Genomic DNA, 17,310 nt, shown 5'->3' on the forward strand with positions numbered 1-17,310 from the left:
CTTAGACCTGGAGATTCCACTCAGTTTTGGGGAAGAAACACCTTGCTCATATCAAGGTACTCAGGTATGTTTATGCACTTAGCTGTTTAAAAGAAATGTAATGAAACAAACTTTTGTAATTATTTATTCCCCAAAAAAAACCCAAAACCCCAAATAACCTCCTACCCTTCCCTACAAAGGTTTCATTTATGGAGGTAAGACTAAGGTTTGAGGAAAAATTAAACTAAACAAAGATCACTAGAAGGGCTTAGCAGTTAATGATGATTGAACCAAACAGAAATATCAAGATGAACTATGTAGTCATGTTCAAACAGGCACTGGATTGTGTATTATTGGAGAAGTAAAAGTGAAGAAATGAAAATCCAGATTTCTAATGCTTCAGAAATAGAAATGAAGTTCACAAGAACAGAAAAGAAGATTAGAACCTAGAAGAAGATAATGACACAATTATATAAATCAAACTGATGACCTGAGATCACAAAATAAAGGGGAGTTAATTATAGTAAATGAACTGATTTAAATTAAAATATTATTCCCTCAGCTGAATGACCGCAATTCTGCAGAATTAACCAAGGTCACAACATAGAGTTAAAGGCAAAATTTGGTTTATACTTTATTTTCCTATTTTTACTAATCAGCAAAAAAACACAGAAGACAGGAGTTATCTAAATTTCTCAGAAGCAAACAGATTACTCTACAACTGAGAGCCATCATGAGGTATAATTCCATTCCTGTGATAAATCATTACTGGTTTAAAGAGTCTATTGTTTCACTGTGTAAGAAAAGAAGGATGCAGAATTATATTAGCATAGCAAGCCTACAAAAAATGTTTCACCACCTTCATAAATAAAAACCTGAGCTACGTTTAAATTTATAAAAATATGTATTGTATTAATTTTTTACTATTTCCCTTTAAGCAAAGGCTTTAGCAAAATAGATTGCAACAGTGAGACAGCAAATACTAAAGCAAGGACAGTGTAAGATTAATGAACTTGACAATTACAGGGCTGGCAGTTGAGAAGGCCTTTAAGCAGAGATTAAATTATGTAGCCAGGCGTCACCAGATGTGATGTAGCACACAGCAAACACAGAGCTAAGCCATCTGTACACTCTCAATTCCATCTCAGGTCTGAAGGATTTTCCTGTCTTGCCTAGTCTTTTTATTGATACTAACTTTTTTTGCCGATCACCTTGCTCTCTGGAGGAACTTCAGCAGGTTCAGAATCTTCTGGGCTTCTCTAGTTAAAAGCAAAGATAATGGATCAGTGTTAAGGGTCTCTTCCAGCTGCTGCCATAAATACAGGAAAATATCAATTAAGTTCAAGCTATTTGAATTAAAGATAGTCAATGGTTATTTGCACAGATATAATTAGAATAATTTACTGGCCACTGGCAGTGTGATTGGTACTGCAGACAGACATAAAAAAAGAAATCTGCCTCACCCAGAGAGGGTTAAGTCTAGTTCAGGTAGGAAGAAATGAAGTCGCAGGCATTTTTGTAGCCCATGAAAACCACACTTCTGCTTGAATACACAAAAATCTGAGCCAAATGCAAGACTAGAAGGGACATTATAATTAAAAGTGCATGTTTTTATTTTGTCATGACTGAATGACTGTATTTTCCTGGAGAATGTGACCATAGGATTTCCAGGAAAAAAGGGGTAGTGTCTTTTAGGCATTCATGTTCTTCACAGTCTCTCTGTGAAAACACTAGGCTAAGAAAGATGATCATCGGTAGGTGTCACCCCCTTTCAAAATATGTTTGTTTTTTTTTTCCTTCAGGGTGGTGCAGCCTCCAATGTCTTGTGTCTTGGCTTTTAGCAAGGGCTTAATCTCGGCACCAGGCAACACTGGCTGGGCACAGCAGCACTTGAGTATACTCCATGGTGAAATTTATCCTTACTTCAAGTGAAGAAAAAGACACTGTCTTCTTCCTTATCCTAGAGGGATAAACTGATGCACCAGCCCTAATGTTTAATTAATAGATATTGCAACTGTTGGGAGATAGGGGAGAACATGAGTAATCTCTCACTGCCTCTACCTCCTTGGGGCTTTGCTTTCTGATTGGAGAAATTATTAGAAATTCATGTGAGGGAGACAGAAGCCAAAAAACTTTGTTTGCTTGAAACTAGAAAGGCTGAATCTAAATTTCTGAGGGTTTTTTTCCTGAAAAAAAGTATGCTAAAACCTGTTATGGCAGCCAGCGGAGACTACAACAGCACAAGAGCTCTGTGTTAGGGGCAGCAGCCACCACTCCAAAAACTGTACCAGAGATGTGCACAGGCCACAAAAGAAGATATGTTTATTGGTTGGTCTTAGCTTGGTTGTGATGAAAGGATATGTGCTGTAGAAGCATGAGGAGAGAAGGAAAAAAAATTGTTTCTCATATTCTACATTTTAAAGGAAAAATAAATGTCTCTAATTCCCATGACTGCAGCCAGTCATATGAATTCCAGAAATTGTTCCACTTCTACAATATTTATTCACATGCCACTTCTTTGAACTGTGAGTCAAAACTGCAAGACTAATTACTGATCTGAAGGATTTATAAGTTTTTCTTAGCCAGCCAGTGTTTGTCTTAATATTACTCACATGATTCTGAAAAATTGGCTGCTCTTGTACAAGCCAGCTCAGCCAGGCTAATTCTATATAGATAATGTGATCTATATAGAACTTTGGGGGGGATCTTGCATCTGAGGGGAATGGCATGTTCATTCATTATCACAAACACAAAGCTTTGATGTGTCTCACAAAATAGCAAACATGCTTTGCTCCTCGGTTTGATCTGTTTTTTATTAAGAGCTTTCCAACTGCGCTTTAGAGATTAGCAGTGATTCATTAGACTTCTGCCAATCACAACTACATTAGTAAAATGGAGTTCACCTGTGCATTGAGAAACTGGATATAAACTGAAGAGATTTGTTGAAAGAAAGAGAAAACAGGGTAAAATTTATAACTCAATTTAATTTGCAAGGATTTATCTGCCTGGATACTATCCACAGACAAGTACTAACAAGTGTAACTTCTTATAGGTAAGCACCATTCCCAGATATCCAAGTGTTTACATTACTGTTCGTATCTGTGGAAAAATGCCCAAGAACAGTCCAGGATTTAATCTGTTTACTAATTATGCATTTAACTCGCATTGTTAATTAATGAAATTCTGAAGATTTTCCTAAGGAGAATCTGCCTTTATATGTGATTAATGTTTAAAAAGAAGGGAGGAGGAAAGTCTTCAAGAATTTTATCAACAAAATATATAACAATACAGAAAGTGTACTGTTATATCAATCTGATACACACTTAACAAAAGTTATTGCAAAATATCTGTCCTTGATATATCTCTGTGAAAGCTCATTATAAACTTCAAAATTAGAGATTCTTGATAATCATGTCAAGTAATAAACAACAAATCAATAAAGACTGAAAAATAATACTGATTTATTACAATAATTTTGTTAATTTCTTTTGAGGAACAGAGAAAGAAGAATATAAATTTAGGCAAGTATGTCATATTGGTAACCTACCAACTGTATGGTTGAAGTAGATTTGCCTCTGCCTGAATGTTCATTTAATTCAGACTCCACTGGAAGATCATGGGAATGTCCCCAGTGCCCATTAACTAAAGAAAGGCCCTGCTGAATGAAGATGCTTTGCAATTAGTTCTGAAACCCAATGAATACAGGTGCAGCATTTCTCAAGTCTTTTGTGAAAATTTAGCATTTTTAAGGTTTTTTTTTCAAACAAAATCTATTGAAAAACATCACTGGCTGGCATCAATATTTCCTAATGCTTGTAATGTTAAAACCCCCGAAAAGTGTATCAGATAAATCAGTGACAATCACAGTGGTTTGATAAAACTTGATTTATTTTAAAAATAAAATTAAAATTTAAAGCTGCTATAGATATAAAAATTAACTCTGAGGATTCATCTAGATCTCAGCAGAAAGTGTTAAAAAATTTGTGGGATGATGATAAAACCCTTCTCTCAAACAAGTAACAAAAAAGGACTCCTTTTCACGAAGCAAATAAAATATCACCCTAATCAAAATACTCTCATTCTATTAATCTCACATTGCATTATGGCTGACTCAAAGGTAGTGGGCATTGCTATGTATCTAAATCAGTCTTCACACACTCTGTAGAAAAGAGCAAGCAAAGGTTTAGCCTTCTTAAGTGACATTAGGATTGTCTCTCATGCCGAGAAACTTAATGAGCCATCACATTTTGTGCTACATTCTATCCCTGTGCATAATCATATCTTCAGGCTCTGGCCATATGGAAACAAAGTAATAGAATTACTGTAAGCACAGCAGAGAGCAAGGAGATCTCATTAATATAAGATTGGGTCCTACTGTCTGCAACACACATAAAGAGATTTTCACATCACTGGGACAGGGATCAAAAACAATTGGAAATTTTAAGATATTATTCTTGAAAATATCTTATGCTTGCATCTATCTTTCTATTGCACCTTTCTCTTCTTCAAACCCACAGCTAGCAACTGTCACTGCTATTTCCTATGGATGCACACTTTTCACCTGCTCCAGCCTGAGTCATGAATGCATGCTTGCGGAAATAAGTTCGATTAACTGTTCCCTTTCTGGAATTATAAATATATGGAACACACTCATGAAGCAAGCCCAATTGACAAAGCAAAGAAAAATAGAAATTGAAGGTCAATCTGGTAGCAGCACTTTGGAAAACAATTCTCAATGCTCCATTGCAAAATTTCAAAAATAAAAGAGTTTATGAATTGCACAAAGCTTTACCTGGTCACGAGGTGTTACCAAAAGAAAGAAACACTTTTCTATGAGAAAAAATCCATGAATTCCTCCAATTATGCCCAAAAGTTTCCAAATATATTCTTTTCCCTCATAGAAATGCTCTATGTCTTGTGCTTCATGTTTATGCAAACCAAGAGTCTAAAATGAAAGAAATAAAGTTAAAAAAATTTAATGGCAATGTTTTAAATTTTGCTAGAGCAAGGCATAATGTGTTAATTCATTTTATTCTCAGAATTTTATTTTCTCAGTTCTTTCAAAGGTAAATTGTGTTTTGAAATAATCATCTGAATAATAGAGGATGAAATTAATCATTAGGAGAACAGCTACACTTCTTCATCTCTCAGTGGCTAAAGTAACATTATTTTTAGGGACAGTTTTATGAAATCACCCTTTATAAATAGGAGATATATATTTTTTTGCAATATATTGATGTTAAAATTCTATAACAATTACTTGCATTATCTTAATATGCCCACATCATATTGAAAATAGATAAGGAGCTCCTGGAGAGGGTCCAGCAGAGGCCACAAAGATGTTTAGGGGACTGGAGCATCTCTCTTATGAGGAGAGTCTGCTGGAACTGTGCCTGTTCAGTCTAGAGAAGAGAAGTGTGAGACGGGATCTCATTAATGCATACAAATATCTCAAAGGTGGGTGCCAAGACAGTGGTGCCAGACTCTTTTCAGTGGTGCCCAGCAACAAGATGAGAAGCAGTGGCCATAAACTAAAACACAACAAGTTCCAACTCAACATGAGGCAGAATTTCTTTACAGTGAGGGTGGCAGAGCTCTGGCTTGGGCTGTGCCAGGAGGTTGTGGAATTTTTCCTCTCTGCAGACATTCAAAAACACTTTGATGTGTTCCTTTGTAACCAGCTCTAGGTTATCCTGCCTTGGCAGTGGGTTGGACTAGATGATTTCCAGACATCCAACTCTAACTATTCTGTAATTCTGTAACTCTCTGATTCTGTGAAAATAATGCAAAAGTTAAGTAATGCATAATTAATGCAAAAATGCATTGGTGGGTATACTTCCTTCTTTTCCCTAGTGTCACAGCACAGCAGCCCTCCTTTGATCTGAAAGTGAGGAGTCTAAAGGCTACTGGATACATCACTTAAAACTGGTGAAGGAGAATACTTTCACTTTTAAAAGATGCTGCTAAAAGAAATGCATTTATTTGACACTCAGTGAGAATTGCCTTCCTAAAACCACTCTTCTAGTTTTGCTTCCAGAGATAACGCATTAAGCATAAAGAAAATTTAAACCAGAATCTTAAGTGAAGCTGCAAAGCTCTCTTTCTATGATCACTACAAGTCTACTCATAACATCTGTGTCATATCAGAGAAGACTGTTCAAAATAAATGAATACACAATGGAAAAACTGTTTCTGCTGTACATGTTACCCTGTTCTTAAAATTTAGATTATGGATTTAGGAAAAGATCATTCCACCCATTTTATTACAGGTCTAGTCATCAGGATTAATTAGGCTGATAGTGCCTGGTTCTCAGGCACAATCTGTGGAGGTGACTGTGGATGGCTCATACAAGCTTAGAAAAATTTCAGCTAAAATGTTCTACAGAATCTGCTTCATGAAATAAATTAATACTTATCTAGAACGTGCTTTGCCTTGGGGGATTTCTTTTGTGGAACTTTTTTTGACAAATAGAAGCCTTTCTTTCTTTGAATTCATCAATCATGGATTTCTTATTATTATTATTTTTAATCCCTTTCTGAGCTACAGAGTACAAATGTAATTGGAGTGCTGGGGGGATTTCATGGAAAGCTTTATTTATAAACTGATGAGCATTAACCAGGTTTAAATGAAACCTCTGTGTGTATGCATGTTTGCACAGGCACGTATGTGTCAATATTTTAAAAGCATGGAAGTGTCTATTACTTACCTGAGGAATAAGATGTAGCAATGCATCTCCAGAAAGGGTTCCAACAGCCAAGCCGACAAACAGCTGTAAAATGAGTGTATAGGTTTCTTGACAGGAGTTAAATAAAATGAGAGTTGTACCAAACATAGATCCAATAGTAATAAGTAAAACAGCAACAGTGCTGTAACCATACTCTGTAGGGGAAAACAAATGAAACAAAACAAGGGCACCTTTAATTATCCAATATTTGTATTTATTTTGTGTTTGTAATTGCTTTTGAGCATATGTTTTCATACCTCTATATACAAGCACACAGGAGAAGTGATTCATTGTGACACTGTCTGATTTCAGCTGGGATTGAGTTAATTTTCCTAGTACCTGGTGCAGTGCAGTGTTTTGGATTCAGGATGAGAATAATGTTGCTAACACACTGATGTTTTGGTTGCTGTTAAGCTGTGCTCCCTGAGCCAGGGACTTCTCAGTGTCTCATGCTCTGAAAGTGAGGCACTGCACAATAATCTGGGGAAGGGGGTTGAACACATCTGGGACAGCTGACCAAACTATCCAAAGGGATATTCCATACCACACATTGTGCCCAGCATAGAAACTGTGATGAATTGGCCAGAGGGGCTGATTGCTGCCCAGGGGTGAGCTGGGCATCAGTCAGCAGGTGGTGAACAACTGCACTGTGGGTTTTACTTTTGTCCAGTTCTCCTCCTCAACCCCTGTGAGGGGAGGCAGTGGGGAAGCATTCCAGTGGCTGCTTTTAGCTTCTGTCTGGGGTTAAACCACAACAGCCATGTAGATTTTTCTAGTCATGTGTGAACAGATGACATAATTAGAATACTCTGCATTTGCTTCCTCTATTAACAGAATAATGCTTGAGATTCTATGTTCTCACATGCCACACCTGTGTTTCTTTACAATCAACATCACATTTTTACCCAAATAATTTTTTGTAAACAAACCAAGGCCTAAAACCTCAAATAAAGGTAGTGATCTAATTTAGGTTTTAAGCATAAACATTTCAGTTAAAATTATATTTACAAATCTGCAGTTGAAATACATCCCTTTAGTTAATACACCAGGACCACCAGCCTGTTTTTCCCAGGCTAGTGGGATGAATTTGAATGTTAGTCTTATAATTCCTCAGAGTTACATGCTGCTCACATTCCCAACCTTTTGCACAACATAAATCCTGATTAATTTCTATGGAAGTCTTATAACAGGAGGTAAAACACAGATAATAAACATACATAAAGGAATTAATGCCAAAATATTTAAAACTGTCACTTAACATTTCAAAATTTAATAGCACTGCAAGTGCTCAGCACCTCATAAAATCAGACAGTTAATTTCACAGGCTGCATATCAAAATACAATAGTATAGTAGATATATATGGAATGTCAGGCCTTGGCTTTAGCCAAAACAGCACAGACTGTCAGTAAAATAGAGCTTAGAATAAAACTGATGAGCCTATGCTCAGGTCACTAGGTCACACATAGGTCAAACATGGAATGCTTTATCTGTATCCAGACAGCAGAAGTGTCCCTGTGGTCATGGAAACCTTCCTTTGTCAAAAAGCACAGGGAAAGGGCTCTTATTAATTCCATTCTGCACTTGAATAGCTCAATTTTTCTCATCTCTAACCTTTATGAGACCACTAAAATGTCATTGATTGGGCTGATGGCTTTAGACTTGGAAGAATCCCGGTTAACACGGAATTTTTTATGAACCTTGTATGTGACCTGGGTAAGTTCCTTTCTCTTCTTTCTTTGTCCCTTGATTCCTGATCTAAAAAATGGTCATATCTGTGTAGCACAGAAAAGATCAAAACAGTGAAGACTGCAAACTGTTCAGGCAAAGAGCAGAGAGGTAAGAAAGGACTGCTGCCTATTGAAGACCCATAATGATTCTTCCTATTCTGTATGTCTCTTTCTACTGTAACAATTCTTGGCGTATCCATGAGTGTTCTCCCATGCTTTTTTACTTCTGGGATATCCACATGTGTCCTTTCATGCTTTTTAATTCATGTGCTGCTCCATAAGGATCATTGGGCAGCAGGCTATTGGGGAAAACTTATTAGCACCAAAAAGACCTAGTCATCTAAAGCTTGCCACATAGATGTTAGGATAAAAGTATTGAAGACATTGATTTGTAGCCTAAAAACTGCTCCTCTAGATGCAGGCAATTATGGTTAGGAGCCTACTCCTTTTTGGTCATTCCTGACTCCCAAATTCCCCACCAAAATTAATGTCTCTGTTATTATACCAGCACACCTTGATTTATAACCACTTCCCAGATATCATTGGCTTAAAGTAAGAGAAAAAAAAAAAAAACCTTAGGAAGCCCTTAGGTCAGCTCAGATTCAGATTTTTCTTTTATAAGGTGGACTAAGGATTGATTACAGGGGAAGTAGAATCCACAGAACAGATGGGGCAGAAAATGCTGGAAGCAGAGGAACATGAGGGCTACAACTGCAAGTTGAAAAAATCTAATTATACCCTAAATCAGTTCTTGTTTCAGCTCTATCACACAGGTCCTGCTGCCCTGTTACTGTTTTTTCTGGATGTTTTTCTTACTACAGTAGAATCCTCAAAGCTTCTCTGCTATAAAATATCACAAGCTGAAACACCAGTAGCATTCTTGCAAAACTTATCTATATCAAGCATTTGCCACATCACGATATAAAAAGCCAGCTAATGTAACCTTGAAGCTATATGTAAGAGCAACTGCAATATAAATCTGGTGCAATTTTCACAAAATAAGCCCTTTCTGACCAGCAATCCATAGATGAGGACCTGTTACTGCCTACCTGCTGGCAATATCAAGCAGTCCTCTAACAAAGAAAGATAATAAAACTTAAACCCTTACATGTTGAAATGGAATTCCAAACACTATAAAATTCAGATCATTGAATCCCCTCACTTCTCAGTATAATACTATTATCTGACATGTATGCTATGAAATTATAGAATGCATAAATTGCAGGCAGCATAAATCCCATGTTTTGGTTTATTAATGAATGAAATGTCTCCAGATGTCCTTTCACCTCTTTATTTGAATTTAAATAATAATTTATTAATAAGAGCATAACTCACTTTCCACAGTTGTTGGTGGAAGCTTTGTCTGTTGGAAGTCAGGAAGCTGACATGAACAACTTAAAATTTGTTGAATGATAGCTGGACTGATTTGCTTGAAGTGGTCCTTCGAAATGGAGGAAGAACTGTTTTTCAAAAATATCTTCACAAGTTCATTGGCAGAGAAACAAACCTTTGTAGAAAAGTATATACAGTTACTAAACATATTGCATATACCTGCATTAAACCTTGAGGTTAAATACAGAATTTTAGAAGAACACAGGACAGTCCAGCCTAGAAGAAACCTGCTATATATCTATATTCTTTCTTGATTAAATTAATTACTTCAATAACTTCCCTTTTTTACTGTGTAAACTTGATACTACTATATATTTCCAAAAGACCAGAATCTTTGGGATAAAGCAGCTCAATTTCTATTGAAGCCACTTAATGTTATAGAAACCTTACAAAATTATTATCTCTCAATATTTTATTGTTATATGTGTGTTAAGAAAAATGTTTTAATGCTAATATGAACTACATTCTTAGATATTGTTGTGAAAATAGATTATTTGCAGTAATAGTGCTATTAATATAAGATACTGCCTACATCAAAGCGATACTGAGATTCTTCCTTGTACTGGATCTTCAGTAAGATATGGAAATAAGTTAGATTTTTTAATTCATTAAATGAGGGCATGTCAGCAAACTAGATGTTACATAGTCTAAAATTGGTCCAAGGATTGCTTCATAATTGTTTTATGAGAGATACTTCAGAATTCCAACTACTTTTTGTTTTTGTTTGGAGCATCTCTGTCAAAAGAAGCAATGTTTCATGACACCATTTATATTTCAAAAATTTTCGTGAAGAATTGTGTTTTCCTCTCCAGTATGAAACTTCTAGTAAAAAATGAGCAGTTAACATAAGAAAACTTCTAGTGGAAATTTATGTAAAAATTTTTAAACCGAAGAACTCCAGATCAAATATATTACCTTACTTAAAGTAATAATCTTCATTTCTTAATCTCATATGATGCAACTCAATATTTAAAAACAAATAATTTTCTTTCATTTAAATTGGTCTGCATCTGAGACTCAAGGGATTCCTAAATATTCTTTTTCTCATTACTGAAGCTTAATCTTCTTTTGAAGTTGTTAGGTATAATTACTTTTATATAACCCAGTTAAACCCCAACACATTCCTGCCTTTGCTCATCCATTAGTGAAGTAAAATATGCTTTGTGGTTCATTAAGAAACTGAAATAATTGAGGACTGATACTTTTTTTTTTTTCTGAAAACCACATTCAAGTTTTCAACATAACAGGTGATATTGTCACCTGGACCTAGTGTGTTCTGCCTTCATGCTAAAGGAGAGCATGAAGACAATTCAGGAGCTACCATATTGGAAGAGACTTTAATTTTGCCTGTTCTAAGTGGTTTTGGCTCTAGAACTAGGGAACACTGACATCTTGTATCAAGTTGCAAGACTGGGATTTTTGTTGGTTATGCTGACCAGTCAGAGCAGGGATGATATTCAACACCTTCACCAACAACTTGAGTGATGGAACAGAGTGCATCAGGAGGCATTCACACGTTAAATTCAACTGGGACCACTAGTCAATATGCTGATGGGTGTGGCTGCTATTTAGAGGGACCTTGAAAAGACAAAGTAATGGGGCTGACCAGACCTTCATGAAGATCAGCCAAGACAAATTTATTGTGCTTCACTCAGCATAACCTCATGCATCAATAAAGGCTAGGGAAAACTGGCCAGAGGAAGGCAGGTTTGCAGAAAAAGCCCTTGGGGTGGGTCCTGACAGGAAACTTGAACATGAGCCACCAGTGTGCCCTTATGGCAATGACCACTGACTGTACACTGGCTGCATTAGCAAGAGCAGAGCCAGCAGGCACTGGAGAAAGAATATTGCCTACCACTCAGGACATGTGAGTCCACCATAACAACCAGTTTAATAACCAGCAGTGCAAGACACTGGCAAATTGAGGGAAGTCCACTGGACGGCCACCAGGATGGCTTGGAACTGCAGCACATGATTTGTCAGAAGAGGCTGAGGGACCTGCATTTGTTCACTTTGGGAAGAGAAGGGCTGGTGGGTGTCTTAAGTCTTCAACTATCTAAGGTGTTTTAGAGGGAAGAGATAACCAGAATCTTCCCAGAGGCATACGGCAAAAGAATGAGAGGTGAAAGGCATTAGTAGCAGCAAGAAAAAACTCCAATTTGATAAAGAAGTCCATCAAGATGAAGCCCATAAAACACTGCTACAGGTTTCCAGAAAAAGACTATATCAACTCATTTTGGATGCATTCAGAATTTAGCTGGACATGGCTCTGTAAAACCTGATCTCACTTTGAGGAGGTCCAGGATTACTATGAGACTAAACTTTAATGTGAATTTATTACCAGGCATTCTCAATGAAAAGCAAAATCTCATCTGTAAAAATAAACTGTCCACTCATACATAAAAAATAGCTGTTAAGGTCTATTTAGTAAAATATTCTTGTAAGATGTGGGCAGTGAGGACCTGCATCTTTCCTAGTTGCAAGCCCCAGCCTTTTAAGCTTTTTAACATAAGGAGTCAGAGAACTGTCTCCATTATAAAAGCAACTATGTGCGTTCTCCTGGAGGATGATATTAAAAAAAATAAGCAAATTGATTTTTGCATATTTTCATGTGAAAAATGGATGGATGGATGGATGGATGGATGGATGGATGGATGGATGGATGGATGGATGATTTGGGTTTCCAAAATCTATACTTGTTTAATGAGGAAGAATAAATGAATACATAGACATTGTGGCATACTTTAATGGAATTTAAGATTATCTATCTTATTATATCATCTGCCACTTAGTTTTTTTATATACATTTTAATTGTAGAGAAAACGATGATGTTTAAAAGAAAGCATTGACCCTTTTTCTGTGGTAATGTTTCAAATAATTATTCCTACATAAAATTTGAATTTCAGATCTTAATGCAGTAAGCAAACACAATACATAGATGAGTCAATGTCTTGTATGTAACAGAATCTGCTACTAATGAGACACAATGGGTAACACAGGTGCAGAAAACAGGAGACAAAATTAGCAACACAGCAGTGAAACATGAAGTCTTCTGATGGAATATGTGAAGGAAAATAGGCATAGCTAAAAAGAACAGGAATGGAAAAAAACCCTTAGAAACAAGGAATTAATACAGAAGAGACATTATCTTCTGTCCAGATGCTTCTTTGTGGGTTTTTTTATGTTAGAGAATATTTTGCTCTCAGTTGACTCCTAAGACTCAGATAATGAATGCCCCTGCACACTTATCTTTTGAGTTACAATAGGTCTCAGAAGTTCAAGAAATCAAAAACTGAGCATTTAAAATCCTTCAATTGCTGGAGAACAGTTTTACTTCTTTTACAGATAGAATCACTACTGATTTCTGTCCTTCATAATTTGAAATTCATATGAAACACATTTAAAATGACCTTAATTTAAGATTTTGAGACCCCCATTAAAAGCCTCATCATGCTGATCAGCATGATCCTTTTTTCTGATCAGCTGCAAAGAAACAAACGTATTGATAGAGTATGCATTTCAAATGCAATACAATTACACAGATAAATATCTATCAGAATAGCATTTAACCAGATGAAATTTGTCTCAGCTCCCCATCATAAAATGACCACACAGTAAAAGTCAATTGCACATCACTCAGTTCTCCTAAATGGAGGAGAAACATTGCCACTGAGTTAACATAAGTGGTAAAGGATTGAAAACAATATAAAAGTGTTCTTTGAAGTATATATTTCAAATGTATGCATCAAAATATATACCAATTATATACTTCGAAGTATCCTTTTTTGTCTAAGGAATGATACTCAGTCTAAAGGATGAAGTCAGTTACCATCTTGATCATTGCCATAAACAAAATTTATTTATTTTCAAATTCTTAGGATAAGGATAAAATCACCTGCAATAAGGCAGTGTCCTTCAAAGTCATCAGAAAGGATACTGGGGAGTAGCTAAGGCTCTGTTTTACAGCCTTTATACTTTCGAAAGAAGGCATTGGATTTCATAGATGGCTATAAAAACAGTTTGGAAATGCCCAATCTTCAGTTTACAGAAGCCTTTTGAAAGCAACTTACATAGAAACTTTAATTTACTTTGTTTTCCTTAGTGAAAAACAATCCTTCTTTCTAACAGGTCACTTAAGGGGTCCTAGAAACTCTGTGACATAAACCCACAAGAAATCTCTAACAGCTATATGTAAACATCAAATCCATTTTACTCCAGTCCTCTGTATCTTGAAGAAATACTAGATTCCAGGTAACACTAGCCATTGTTAACCCTTCCCAGTGACTTTAATTGCACATTCACCATCCACAAAGTTCTTTCCCAACTAATATTTAAACATATATAGCTATATAAATATATACTTTCATCCATATCTGCACACCGTTTTAAAACAAATACATTTTGCCTGAGACATATTGCAGATTTTGCAAATCAATTTAAACTCCTGTCAGTGAAATTCTGCCACCAACAAGATAATAACATAAAAATTAACTAACCTGGTCCCAATCTATATTCCTTTCATGATCTTCAAAATAGCCTTTCAAATAGTCTCCTTTTATATGATTTCCTTTGACTGGATTATTTCTTCTCCCAATATCTCTGACTGCCATACTGTAACGTCTTCTTTTGTTACTGTGAAATTGTCCATTTACAGTGCAGGTCTTTTTGGCTGTAAGCACATTTAGTAGTTGTTCTAGTTCTAGTAATTCATTAGAGAACAGATATGTTACCATGGGAAAATGCACACTTATAAGACATAATACTTAAAAGACAGTATTTTTTTTTTTGTTTGCTAAAACATTGATTGAAATTCCTAATTTTAATACTATTTTCTCAGTTTGGTACTGGAGGCAATTTCTGCTTAACTACTCTGGAAGTTCCAGACACCCAGATCCTCAGCCTTTCCTTCTTTACATATCTCACTCAGATGTTTTGCCTATGACTGTCTCAGAAGGAAACAAAAGTGACTGAAAGGCAATTAGTCTTTCATTTAATCAGCAACTCTGACAAAGTTATCTAGTAGTTGCTAAATAACTTCACTGTTCCTAAAATTTTCCTGTGTAAATGGAATCCCACACTAAGCTACCACAGCCAGGTATTTGGACCAGGAAACAGGTCCTCTATAGGGTGTCCTGAAATCAACCTTCAGGATGCTGTGCTGCCCTTGCAGTTCAGACATGCAGCACAGGACAGTAAATTTTTTCTCTCCTCTGGTTAACTGGGAAGCATGCCTGCTCACAGTACTGACACAGGAAGGAGGGAGCCAGGATCCCTAATCTAAATCTGAGGTCATGCACAGATGTACCTCATGACATAGTTGGGGTGCGATGGGTGCTTCTGCTGATGGAATGCCCAGATAATTGAGGGGCCAGGCCCTATCCTATCCTCATCAGCTTCCTTCACCCCTGTGCTTTCAAATGAAGCCATAGCAATAATTCTGTAAACCTTAGTTTGTCCATTAAAAAGTGGTCCTCAAATTAATTTTAAAGAAATTTAGATTAGTGGGAATGTTTCCATATGACAATCCTTCATTTTTTTAAACTTGTTACCCAGAAAATGCAAATGGTATAATCTTTATGGAAAATCTCACAAAAAGGTTTCTGATAAGATCTTTCACTACTTTCTTTTGGCTACATAAACAGATCTGAATGGAGCTACAGGCATATTTGTTTTCTAAATGCAGTGAAATCTAATTTTATTTTTCTATGCTTCCAGATTCTTACTCTTTCTGAATAAATTTGAAGGAATAGTATAATGAATTTAGACTTCAAATAGGCTTTGTAACAAACTGGTAAAGAATATTTTTTGTTTTTCTGAATAATATCCTAACTTCACCAACCATACAGTCCTGCTGTTATCTTCACTGGGGCCCAGATTTCACCATATATAGTGATTTATGGCTACATCCATTCTTTTGAGAATTATTTTACAAGATCTGGCTGGGTAATTTTAAAGGAAGGGCGTTGCTGCCAAATCAGTTTATCTAAGTACAATCTAGGACCCCAGTTTAGGGCTAAGGATTATTATTTTTTAATATTTATTTATGTGAGTCAATGTACCTCTGTGTAACCTATGAATGTTAAAAATGTTTTTACCTATGCTCAATTCAACATTTTAACCTGCTTTAACCCATACTTAATGTAACTTTTTAAAATGCTTTGAAAAGCTTGTAAGCTGTTGCTGTTAGCAGTTGCCACAAAAAGGGAAAAGCAGATGTCCTATAACAACCTTCTAAATCCATACCAGACCCCTGAATTGATGGTGTAGCTTCTAAAACTGCAAAGCAGGCACAACCTTTTACAGAAATTAATAGCTGCTGCTCATGAGAGCTCGGCATTTGTCTTGTTTTGGTTCAGGTTTTTTGTTTTGTTATTTTTGGACTACTTAGAGCTCGCCTATATTTCTATTTATTTATGGTTAAGTAGCATTTCTGATAAGTCCAGCAATAAATTTCCCTGAAGAAAATGAACTTTGCATACTCCAGCTTACCTGTCACTTGGAGCTCAGTGGTACTATTTAGAGAACTGAAAATGTATTTTATAAAGAATTCTGGGGAAGGCAAACTTGCTTTCCCCATACAGACTCCTTGGAGAGCCAGAGTAAGGATTAAAGCAGCCAGGCGTGGAAGAGTGTTTTCATCAGCACCATCTCTGTCCATTATATCAGCATTTTTCTCCAGAGTGCTCACATCAACACACTGAAATCAGGAGAAAACAGCATGAAGACAGTCCTGCTCACCTCCCTTTAAATACTCAGAGTGACAGGAGGAGAAACTGAGGAGAACAATTTCACAGCCAGAGTAGAAAAAATATGCAAGATGTAAGCTCTAATTGCCAGCAAGACAGCTAATCAAAGGACATTTTCAGGAGAACAGGCATAGAATTAAAAATCTTGAACATTTACTCAGTGTCTAAAGGGGGGAAAGTACAGTTCTTTATTCAGGTTATTTTTGCTTAGTGTTGTTTCCTGCCGTTTCTGTTGTTCCAAGTGTCCTCCTCAATTACATCTACATATACTTCCAGAAAGTGGAAGAAAGGGGAGGAAGTTTTGTTAAGGCATGACAAACTGGCTCAAATAATTTAACTCTTGATCTCAAACTTCAGAAATAATTCGTTACATGTTTTTAGTTCCTTACCTATTCAATGGAATCAATAGGTTTTTTAATGGAGTAGTTATATGGGGACAATATGGAAAGATGTAATTTTGCTGATAAAGGGTGACTTTCTTGCTAGGTGACCAAATAAAAACAGTAGTCAGTGGTATACAGCCATGTATGTGGAGGTCTGCAAACTCTCTCACTTGCCCAGAAATTAATCGCCCTTATCATATTTTCTTCCTTTTTTCCTTTCTTGTTTATTTTCACTTCAAATAGTTTGGTTTGAATGAAACAATAAAAAAAAAACCAACCCAAGGGCAAAAAATTACTTAATTTAATTTTTCTAACTCATATTAACAAAATTAAAAAGTTGGCTAGCTGAGCAAGTA

At 36.1% G+C, this 17,310-nt stretch overlaps 1 protein-coding gene across 1 annotated transcript in view; it reads right to left on the reverse strand.

The window, feature by feature from the left end:
• The window catches only part of SLC39A12 (solute carrier family 39 member 12), a 32,346-nt gene that overhangs the window by 8,704 nt on the left and 6,332 nt on the right, over positions 1-17,310 (reverse strand). The window contains exons 3-9 of the mRNA XM_062494498.1: positions 16,315-16,522; positions 14,322-14,524; positions 9,768-9,939; positions 6,687-6,859; positions 4,772-4,924; positions 3,527-3,637; positions 1,175-1,238 (exon numbers count right to left, since the gene is read on the reverse strand). Of these exons, the coding sequence (XP_062350482.1) occupies positions 1,175-1,238; positions 3,527-3,637; positions 4,772-4,924; positions 6,687-6,859; positions 9,768-9,939; positions 14,322-14,524; positions 16,315-16,522 (1,084 nt within the window). The remainder of the gene's footprint in view (positions 1-1,174; positions 1,239-3,526; positions 3,638-4,771; positions 4,925-6,686; positions 6,860-9,767; positions 9,940-14,321; positions 14,525-16,314; positions 16,523-17,310) is intronic.

Source organism: Cinclus cinclus, chromosome 1 (assembly GCF_963662255.1).
Source record: "Cinclus cinclus chromosome 1, bCinCin1.1, whole genome shotgun sequence".
NCBI lineage: Eukaryota > Metazoa > Chordata > Aves > Passeriformes > Cinclidae > Cinclus > Cinclus cinclus.